General features: G+C 44.4%; 1 protein-coding gene across 1 annotated transcript; it reads right to left on the bottom strand.

Annotated features, from left to right (window-relative positions):
• Window positions 1-99: 99 nt before the first annotated feature.
• On the bottom strand, window positions 100-1,898 carry LOC129858957 (retinal-specific phospholipid-transporting ATPase ABCA4-like). The gene is made up of 2 exons (XM_055928215.1): window positions 1,437-1,898; window positions 100-488 (listed from the first exon to the last, which is right to left on the bottom strand). Exons 1-2 carry the CDS (start codon window positions 1,617-1,619, stop codon window positions 300-302), a joined length of 372 nt encoding a protein of 123 aa, XP_055784190.1. The 5' UTR covers window positions 1,620-1,898; the 3' UTR covers window positions 100-299.
• Between the last annotated feature and the right edge of the window lie 9,504 nt (window positions 1,899-11,402).

Genomic DNA, 11,402 nt, shown 5'->3' with positions numbered 1-11,402 from the left:
TAAAGTTGAGCAAGAGAAACAAGGTGAGTTTTTATATAAGAGTAGTCACTTGATCTAGAGGTGTCTGATTAATAGTCACTACACTCAGAGAGAGAGATAGAGACACAGGGGAGAGAGAGAGAGGAGAGAGAGTGAGTTTTTATTATTAGAGAGAGAGAGACACGGAGGGGGGAGCGAGAGAGACGGAGGGGGGAGAGAGACGGAGGGGGGAGAGAGAGAGACAGTTATTTTCTGAAAAGAAGTCAAGTGGATGATTTGAATGTTTGACTGCCTGAAGAAAGTTATTTACCCTCTTTTTCTCAATGTACCTTTTCCTCCTCCTCTGTTTTCCCCTTCCCTAGTCTCTCTCGTTGGTCCTGGCAATGGCAGCTCGTCAGCTGGTACTTCAGTCTCCTCAGCGGGAAACCCTGCATGATGGTTGCCGTGGTGAAGGTTAGCAGGAAGAGGAACAGGATCAGACAATTGCTGTAGTTCAACACCTTACCACCCTGGACAGAATAAAGCATCCATTGGTTTTGTTAGTGTTTAGAGTTAGTCCTTATTTACTTGATTCACAAACAAGAATATACAGGGTGACATCACATCAGTTATTATTACAAATTTATGGTGGCAAAAGTTGAACATTTCATTCCCCTAATCTTCCACTAGAGGTCACAACAGTACACTCCAAACTGCTATCTAAATGGTTCTGCTCTATAAAGCAAGGTGTAAAAAAATGTGTTTTTAATTTAACCTTTATTTAACTAGGCAAGTCAGTTAATACTGTTATTTTATTTACAATGACGGCCAAACCCGGACGACGCTGGGCCAATTGCGCACCGCCCTATGGGACTCCCAATCATGGCCGGATGTGATACAGCCTGGATTTGAACCAGGAACTGTAGTGACACCTCTGCAGTGCATTAGACCGCTGCGCAACCTTTTACTTCAGTGGGCTAAATCAGGGACACACAGAGTGTTTCTTGGTAGTCTTAAACAAAAGTTTACACCTCACACACACGGCTTACAAACAGAAGAGCTGTACTGTGTCAGATACAGAGTTAAAATGTATTCCATTTTGAGTTTTCATCCCAATGTTACACTTTATATACATCACAAGGTGATGACTGAAAAATAACAAAACTGTTTGACATAGAAACACCAGATTTTCGGTGTAAATAAAAAATAACATTCCATCCATGAGGCCACTAGAGGGCAATTTGATAATTTGACTGCAGGAAAGGGGTACTCATTGACCAACTAGTCATTTTGGTAATTTACAACATGGGCCCAACTAGGACTGACCATGATGATCCCAGTGAGAAGGGCGGTGCTGGCAAACATCACAAGGAAGCTATGAACCAGGTGTACCTCCACCTCTCCCACACTTCCCTCCCTTTCTTCCTCTCTCCTTCCCTCCCTCCCTTCCTTCCCTCCCTCCCTTCCTCTCTCCTCACCATGAGGATCCCAGTGGACATGGAGGTGCTGGAAGCCATCACGAGGAAGTAGTCTATGAACCATGTGACCCCCAAGTGCCCGTTGGTGACCCCATTGCCTTCAGAGTCTCTTTGAGCATGAGCTTCTTCTCTAGGATGATTCTCTTCACCGTCATAGACACACAGTAGACCCTTCACCATCATAGACACACAGTAGACCCTTCACCCACCTAGACACAAAGTAGACCCGTCACCATCATAGACACACAGTAGACCCTTCACCGTCATAGACACACAGTAGACCCTTCACCGTCATAGACACACAGTAGACCCTTCACCCACCTAGACACACAGTCGACCCTTCACCCACCTAGATACACAGTAGACCCTTCACCGTCCCAGACACACAATAGACCCCTCACCCACCTAGACACACAGTGTACCCCTCACCTGCTCCATCAAGATAGGAAGCAACAGTTCAATGTCAGCATGAAGCTAGGGGAGGAGAAGAGAAAGAGAGGAAGGAGGAAACAGGAAGGAGAAAATTAATGGAAAGATGAAAGGTGGGAAAGAGAGAGAGATGATAGGGGAAGAGGAAAGGTGGGAAAGAGAGAGAGATGATAGGGGAAGAGGAAAGGTGGGAAAGAGAGAGAGATGATAGGGGAAATGAAAGGTGGGAAAGAGAGAGATGATAGGGGAAGAGGAAAGGTGGGAAAGAGAGAGATGATAGGGGAAATGAAAGGTGGGAAAGAGAGAGAGATGATAGGGGAAGAGGAAAGGTGGGAAAGAGAGAGAGATGATAGGGGAAATGAAAGGTGGGAAAGAGAGAGAGATGATAGGGGAAGAGGAAAGGTGGGAAAGAGAGAGATGATAGGGGAAATGAAAGGTGGGAAAGAGAGAGAGATGATAGGGGAAATGAAAGGTGGGAAAGAGAGAGAGATGATAGGGGAAGAGGAAAGGTGGGAAAGAGAGAGATGATAGGGGAAATGAAAGGTGGGAAAGAGAGAGAGATGATAGGGGAAGGGGAAAGGTGAGAAAGAGAGAGAGATGATAGGGGAAGGGGAAAGGTGGGGAAGAGAGAGAGATGATAGGGGAAGAGGAAAGGTGGGGAAGAGAGAGAGATGATAGGGGAAATGAAAGGTGGGAAAGAGAGAGAGATGATAGGGGAAGGGGAAAGGTGAGAAAGAGAGAGAGATGATAGGGGAAGGGGAAAGGTGAGAAAGAGAGAGAGATGATAGGGGAAGAGGAAAGGTGGGAAAGAGAGAGAGATTAAAGGGGAAGGGGAAAGGTGAGAAAGAGAGAGAGAGATGATAGGGGAAGGGGAAAGGTGAGAAAGAGAGAGAGATGATAGGGGGAAGGAAAGGTGGGAAAGAGAGAGAGAGATGATAGGGGAAGAGGAAAGGTGGGAAAGAGAGAGAGATGATAGGGGAAGAGGAAAGGTGGGAAAGAGAGAGAGATGATAGGGGAAGGGGAAAGGTGAGAAAGAGAGAGAGATGATAGGGGAAGGGGAAAGGTGGGAAAGAGAGAGAGATGATAGGGGAAGGGGAAAGGTGAGAAAGAGAGAGAGATGATAGGGGGAAGGAAAGGTGAGAAAGAGAGAGAGATGATAGGGGAAGAGGAAAGGTGGGAAAGAGAGAGAGATGATAGGGGAAGAGGAAAGGTGGGAAAGAGAGAGAGATGATAGGGGAAGAGGAAAGGTGGGAAAGAGAGAGAGATGATAGGGGAAGAGGAAAGGTGGGAAAGAGAGAGAGATGATAGGGGAAGAGGAAAGGTGGGAAAGAGAGAGAGATGATAGGGGAAGAGGAAAGGTGGGAAAGAGAGAGAGATGATAGGGGAAGAGGAAAGGTGGGAAAGAGAGAGATGATAGGGGAAGAGGAAAGGTGGGAAAGAGAGAGAGATGATAGGGGAAGAGGAAAGGTGGGAAAGAGAGAGATGATAGGGGAAGAGGAAAGGTGGGAAAGAGAGAGAGATGATAGGGGAAGAGGAAAGGTGGGAAAGAGAGAGATGATAGGGGAAATGAAAGGTGGGAAAGAGAGAGATGATAGGGGAAGGGGAAAGGTGGGAAAGAGAGAGAGATGATAGGGGGAAGGGGAAAGGTGGGAAAGAGAGAGAGATGATAGGGGAAATGAAAGGTGGGAAAGAGAGAGAGATGATAGGGGAAGAGGAAAGGTGGGAAAGAGAGAGAGAGATTAAAGGGGAAGGGGAAAGGTGAGAAAGAGAGAGAGATGATAGGGGAAGAGGAAAGGTGGGAAAGAGAGAGAGATGATAGGGGAAGAGGAAAGGTGGGAAAGAGAGAGATGATAGGGGAAGAGGAAAGGTGGGAAAGAGAGAGAGATGATAGGGGAAGAGGAAAGGTGGGAAAGAGAGAGATGATAGGGGAAGAGGAAAGGTGGGAAAGAGAGAGATGATAGGGGAAGAGGAAAGGTGGGAAAGAGAGAGAGATGATAGGGGAAGAGGAAAGGTGGGAAAGAGAGAGATGATAGGGGAAATGAAAGGTGGGAAAGAGAGAGATGATAGGGGAAGGGGAAAGGTGGGAAAGAGAGAGAGATGATAGGGGGAAGGGGAAAGGTGGGAAAGAGAGAGAGATGATAGGGGAAATGAAAGGTGGGAAAGAGAGAGAGATGATAGGGGAAGAGGAAAGGTGGGAAAGAGAGAGAGAGATTAAAGGGGAAGGGGAAAGGTGAGAAAGAGAGAGAGATGATAGGGGAAGGGGAAAGGTGAGAAAGAGAGAGAGATGATAGGGGGAAGGAAAGGTGGGAAAGAGAGAGAGATGATAGGGGAAATGAAAGGTGAGAAAGAGAGAGAGATGATAGGGGGAAGGGGAAAGGTGAGAAAGAGAGAGAGATGATAGGGGGAAGGAAAGGTGGGAAAGAGAGAGAGATGATAGGGGGAAGGAAAGGTGGGAAAGAGAGAGAGATGATAGGGGAAGGAAAGGTGGGAAAGAGAGAGAGATGATAGGGGAAGAGGAAAGGTGGGAAAGAGAGAGAGATGATAGGGGAAGAGGAAAGGTGGGAAAGAGAGAGAGATGATAGGGGAAGAGGAAAGGTGGGAAAGAGAGAGAGATGATAGGGGAAGAGGAAAGGTGGGAAAGAGAGAGAGATGATAGGGGAAGAGGAAAGGTGGGAAAGAGAGAGAGATGATAGGGGAAGAGGAAAGGTGGGAAAGAGAGAGAGATGATAGGGGAAGAGGAAAGGTGGGAAAGAGAGAGAGATGATAGGGGAAGAGGAAAGGTGGGAAAGAGAGAGAGATGATAGGGGAAGAGGAAAGGTGGGAAAGAGAGAGAGATGATAGGGGAAGAGGAAAGGTGGGAAAGAGAGAGAGATGATAGGGGAAGAGGAAAGGTGGGAAAGAGAGAGAGATGATAGGGGAAGAGGAAAGGTGGGAAAGAGAGAGAGATGATAGGGGAAGAGGAAAGGTGGGAAAGAGAGAGAGATGATAGGGGAAGAGGAAAGGTGGGAAAGAGAGAGAGATGATAGGGGAAGAGGAAAGGTGGGAAAGAGAGAGAGATGATAGGGGAAGAGGAAAGGTGGGAAAGAGAGAGAGATGATAGGGGAAGAGGAAAGGTGGGAAAGAGAGAGAGATGATAGGGGAAATTAAAGGTGGGAAAGAGAGAGAGATGATAGGGGAAATTAAAGGTGGGAAAGAGAGAGATGATAGGGGAAATTAAAGGTGGGAAAGAGAGAGATGATAGGGGAAATTAAAGGTGGGAAAGAGAGAGAGATGATAGGGGAAATTAAAGGTGGGAAAGAGAGAGAGATGATAGGGGAAGAGGAAAGGTGGGAAAGAGAGAGAGATGATAGGGGAAGAGGAAAGGTGGGAAAGAGAGAGATGATAGGGGAAATGAAAGGTGGGAAAGAGAGAGATGATAGGGGAAGAGGAAAGGTGGGAAAGAGAGAGAGATGATAGGGGAAATGAAAGGTGAGAAAGAGAGAGAGATGATAGGGGAAATGAAAGGTGGGAAAGAGAGAGAGATGATAGGGGAAGAGGAAAGGTGGGAAAGAGAGAGAGATGATAGGGGAAGGGGAAAGGTGGGAAAGAGAGAGAGATGATAGGGGAAGGGGAAAGGTGGGAAAGAGAGAGAGATGATAGGGGGAAGGAAAGGTGGGAAAGAGAGAGAGATGATAGGGGGAAGGAAAGGTGGGAAAGAGAGAGAGATGATAGGGGAAGAGGAAAGGTGGGAAAGAGAGAGAGATGATAGGGGAAGAGGAAAGGTGGGAAAGAGAGAGAGATGATAGGGGAAGAGGAAAGGTGGGAAAGAGAGAGAGATGATAGGGGAAGAGGAAAGGTGGGAAAGAGAGAGAGATGATAGGGGAAGAGGAAAGGTGGGAAAGAGAGAGAGATGATAGGGGAAGAGGAAAGGTGGGAAAGAGAGAGAGATGATAGGGGAAGAGGAAAGGTGGGAAAGAGAGAGAGATGATAGGGGAAGAGGAAAGGTGGGAAAGAGAGAGAGATGATAGGGGAAGAGGAAAGGTGGGAAAGAGAGAGAGATGATAGGGGAAATTAAAGGTGGGAAAGAGAGAGATGATAGGGGAAGAGGAAAGGTGGGAAAGAGAGAGAGATGATAGGGGAAATTAAAGGTGGGAAAGAGAGAGATGATAGGGGAAGAGGAAAGGTGGGAAAGAGAGAGAGATGATAGGGGAAGAGGAAAGGTGGGAAAGAGAGAGAGATGATAGGGGAAGAGGAAAGGTGGGAAAGAGAGAGATGATAGGGGAAATGAAAGGTGGGAAAGAGAGAGAGATGATAGGGGAAATGAAAGGTGGGAAAGAGAGAGAGATGATAGGGGAAGAGGAAAGGTGGGAAAGAGAGAGAGATTAAAGGGGAAGGGGAAAGGTGAGAAAGAGAGAGAGAGATGATAGGGGAAGGGGAAAGGTGAGAAAGAGAGAGAGATGATAGGGGAAGGGGAAAGGTGAGAAAGAGAGAGAGATGATAGGGGGAAGGAAAGGTGGGAAAGAGAGATGATAGGGGAAGAGGAAAGGTGGGAAAGAGAGAGATGATAGGGGAAGGGGAAAGGTGGGAAAGAGAGAGAGATGATAGGGGAAATTAAAGGTGGGAAAGAGAGAGAGATGATAGGGGAAGAGGAAAGGTGGGAAAGAGAGAGAGATGATAGGGGAAGAGGAAAGGTGGGAAAGAGAGAGAGATGATAGGGGAAATGAAAGGTGGGAAAGAGAGAGAGATGATAGGGGAAGAGGAAAGGTGGGAAAGAGAGAGAGATGATAGGGGAAGAGGAAAGGTGGGAAAGAGAGAGAGATGATAGGGGAAGGGGAAAGGTGAGAAAGCGAGAGATGATAGGGGAAGGGGAAAGGTGAGAAAGCGAGAGATGATAGGGGAAGGGGAAAGGTGAGAAAGATGATAGGGGGAAGGAAAGGTGGGAAAGAGAGAGAGATGATAGGGGAAGACGAAAGGTGGGAAAGAGAGAGAGATGATAGGGGAAGAGGAAAGGTGGGAAAGAGAGAGATGATAGGGGAAGGGGAAAGGTGGGAAAGAGAGAGAGATGATAGGGGGAAGGAAAGGTGGGAAAGAGAGAGAGATGATAGGGGGAAGGAAAGGTGGGAAAGAGAGAGAGATGATAGGGGAAGAGGAAAGGTGGGAAAGAGAGAGAGATGATAGGGGAAGAGGAAAGGTGGGAAAGAGAGAGAGATGATAGGGGAAGAGGAAAGGTGGGAAAGAGAGAGAGATGATAGGGGAAGAGGAAAGGTGGGAAAGAGAGAGATGATAGGGGGAAGGAAAGGTGGGAAAGAGAGGAGAGAAAAATGAGGGTGAAATTACAATCAAACACTGTCATCTCTAAAAGTAACCACAGCAGGTATTTTCTTGGTATTTATGTATTAGTGTCTGTAGCTAGACTCTTGGTATTTATGTATTAGTGTCTGTAGCTAGACCCTTGGTATTTATGTATTTAGTGTCTGTAGCTAGACCCTTGGTATTTATGTATTTAGTGTCTGTAGCTAGACCCTTGGTATTTATGTATTAGTGTCTGTAGCTAGACCCTTGGTATTTATGTATTTAGTGTCTGTAGCTAGACCCTTGGTATTTATGTATTTAGTGTCTGTAGCTAGACCCTTGGTATTTATGTATTAGTGTCTGTAGCTAGACCCTTGGTATTTATGTATTTAGTGTCTGTAGCTAGACCCTTGGTATTTATGTATTAGTGTCTGTAGCTAGACCCTTGGTATTTATGTATTAGTGTCTGTAGCTAGACACCTTGGTATTTATGTATTAGTGTCTGTAGCTAGACCCTTGGTATTTATGTATTACTGTCTGTAGCTAGACCCTTGGTATTTATGTATTTAGTGTCTGTAGCTAGACCCTTGGTAGTTATGTATTAGTGTCTGAGGTTAGACCCCTTGGTATCTCGCTGCCAAGCCATGTAGGTATTAATAGATATTTGGGGGGGGGGGGGTGGGGGGTGCTCCCGGACCCGGGGTAGGTACTCGTGAAAGGTTAATAGATATTTGAACCTGATCGGGTTAACAGAGGTGTGGGGGGGGGGGGGGGGGGGGGGTGCTCCCGGACCCGGGGTAGGTACTGGTGAAAGGTTAATAGATATTTGGGGGGGGGGTGGGGGGTGCTCCCGGACCCGGGGTAGGTACTCGTGAAAGGTTAATAGATATTTGAACCTGAAAGGGTTAACAGACGTGTGGGGGGGGGGGTGGGGGGTGCTCCCGGACCCGGGGTAGGTACTCGTGAAAGGTTAATAGATATTTGAACCTGAAAGGGTTAACCTGTCTAGGATCAGCGTGGCGCTAGCGGCACCCCCCCCCCCCCCCCCCACTGAAAAACCAGTGCCGCGAAATTCAAAAAAAATATTTTTTTAAAATATTTAACTTTCACACATTAAAGTCCAATACAGCTAATGAAAGACACAGATCTTATGAATCCAGTCAACATTTCCGATTTTTAAAATGTTTTACAGGGAAGACACAATATGTAAAGATGTACATCTATTACCTAAAAACACATTAGCATAATCCACCATCTTTTATTTGTCCACCAACACCAGTAGCCATCACCAATTCGGCTAAACTAAGATATTTATAGCCCCTAACCAACAAAAAAACTCATTAGATGACAGTCTGATAACATATTTATGGTATGGGATAGGTTTTGTTAGAAAAAAGTGCATATTTCAGGTATATGGCATAGTTTACAATTGCACCCACCATCACAAATGGACTAGAATAATTACAATGAGCAACGTGTTTACCTAACTACTAATCATCAAACATTTCGTAAAAATACACAGCATACACGAATCGAAAGACACAGATCCTGTGAATACAGACAATATTTCAGATTTTCTAAGTGTCTTACAGCGAAAACACAATAAATCGTTATATTAGCTTAGCACATAGCAATTAGCAGCCCAGCATTGATTCTAGCCAAAGTGAGCGATAAAAGTCAACATCGCCAAAAGATATTAATTTTTTCACTAACCTTCTCAGAATTCTTCCGATGACACTCCTGTAACATCACATTACAACATGCATATACAGTTTGATCGAAAATGTTTATATTTAGCCACCAAAATCATGGTTAGACAATGTGAAATGTAACTCAGCTGGTCAGAATTTGTCCTTGCGCCACTTAGACAGTGATCTACTCTTATACATAAATACTCATAAACGTGACTAAAAAATATAGGGTGGACAGGGATTGATAGACAATTTAATTCTTAATACAATTGCGTTATTACATTTTTTAATTTATCCTTACTTTTCAATACAGTTTGCGCCAAGCGAAGCTACGTCAAAAAACATGGCGTCCTAAGCCACTAAAATGTTTCGACAGAAACACGATTTATCATAATAAAAATGTCCTACCTTGAGCTGTTCTTCCATCAGTATCTTGGGCAAAGGATCCTTTCTTGGGAGAAATCGTCTTTTGGTGGAAAGCTGTCCTCTTGCCATGTGGAAATGTCAACTACGTTCGGGATGAACTGAAAAGCGTGCCCAACTTTTCACATCGTTGCAAAAATAAATGTCCCAAAATCGCACTAAACGGATATAAATTGCTATAAAACGCTTTAAATTAACTACTTTGTGATGTTTGTAACTCCTATAACGAGTGAAAAGATGACCGGAGAAATATAACAGGCTAAACTAACGCTTGGAACAGGAGAGGGTCGGTGTCTTCCACGCGCGTTACGCAGCTCCCAAAGAATGACTAGCTTCAGAGTTTTTTCATTTGTAGGGCCTGTGAACGCGCAATCGAGCCCGTTGGAATCGTCATCACGTAAAGGCATCCAGGGGAAGACGTAAGAAGTGTCCGTATAGTCATAGCAACGACAGTGCCCTTTTAACTGACTTCAGAAAAGTGGCCAACATTTCTCAAATCTGACTCCATGTCAGGGAAATTGCTGTAGAATGGGCTCTGTTCCACTTAGAGACAAAATTTCAACTCCTATAGAAACTATAGACTGTTTTCCATCCAATAATAATAATAATATGCATATTGTACGATCAAGGATTTTGTGGGAAGCCGTTTAAAAAATTAGCCACATTAGCATAAATAGTCTAAACAGCGCCCCCATCCCCAACAGGTTAAATGAGGTACTGTGTGAATTGTTCAAAGTTAGGAGCCCATTATATCGTCAGTTATTGGCTATTCAGATTATTGTTTTTGAAATCTAAAATCAGCTGTGTAGTAGCGTTTAGGCAAAAACCAAATCGTGCCGCATTACACAGCTGATTCAAATAACCAACTCATTATCAAGCGTTGATTGAGCTGTGTAGTGCTAGGGCAACACGTGCGGGCCCGAGTTTCTTTACATATCCTAATAATTAGAAAAATTGCTCAGAAAACCAGGTGATTTAATCAGCATATGCTTATTTCGATTTTTGACCTTACACCGATTAAAGATAAGGTGTTTAAATGACCATTTCCATACGCTGCCTACTGCCATAAATCAGTTTAATATTTAATAATATTTTGTTTTATTAGTGTTCATGTAAACGTACTTACATCTATTGCCACTTGCGGTATCAGTTCGAGTCGCCCACGGAGCGCAAAACAATCTTTGACATGTGGACTCACATTTATTGCGGTATTCTGTTGGGGAAGAAAAATTCAATCATCACCTTAAATTAAGATTAGGGGCTCAAATCCATCCAACCTGTATTGCAGTGTTTACGCAGTAGGCATTTTTCCTTTTCTTCCAATGATCAAATGAATTCACAGATTGGTATTAGGTAGCCTACTGAATGTAAACGTACAAATACAACGAATTGGAAATACAACCAGGGCGACCCCTCTCACAGGTAAATTTATCCGCATGTGGGATTAGAATTGTTTAACTAAAATGAACTGTTTTAGCGGACTGCGCCGCCAATCAGTCATAGCAGATAGAAAACAATACAAGTAGTTGACATGACCACCATAGTTATATAATTCTTGTTACGATGGATGTAGCTATACAAATGAGTCACACTAATATATATATATATCTCCCAGTAATGTATAATGGGTAAACCTTCAGGGTGACCCTGAAGAAAGCACAGTGATGCCGAAACGTAGTCAACATGTTTTTAATCTTCATAAAAGCACATAGATGTGAAGCAAATAAACGATAAGCAAATACGATACATTTGGTCATATGCAGAAATGTACCTTACTTTTGAATGTAGGGGTCAGTAAGAAGTCTAGTCAAGTAAGCATCACGCAAAATACACTGAGTGTACAAAAACATTAAGAACACCTTCCTAATACTGAGTTTGCCTCAGGACAGGCAATTCGTCGGGGCATGGACTGACTACATGGTCTCGAAAGCGTTCCACAGGTAAACTTGGCCCATGTTGACTCCAATGCTTCCCACCGTTGGGTCAAGTTGGCTGGATATCCTTTGGCTGGTGGTGGACCATTCTTGATAAACACGGGAAACTGTTGAGCGTGGGGGAAAAAATACAGCAGAGTTGCTCTTCTTTTTTTTCTTAAAAAAAAAATACTTAACCTGCTTCATCTACACTGAATAACGTGGATTTATTAACAAGT

Source organism: Salvelinus fontinalis, chromosome 7 (assembly GCF_029448725.1).
Source record: "Salvelinus fontinalis isolate EN_2023a chromosome 7, ASM2944872v1, whole genome shotgun sequence".
Lineage (NCBI taxonomy): Eukaryota > Metazoa > Chordata > Actinopteri > Salmoniformes > Salmonidae > Salvelinus > Salvelinus fontinalis.
The sequence above is the reverse complement of the archived record's forward strand: the minus strand, read 5'-3'. Positions and strand labels throughout refer to the sequence as shown.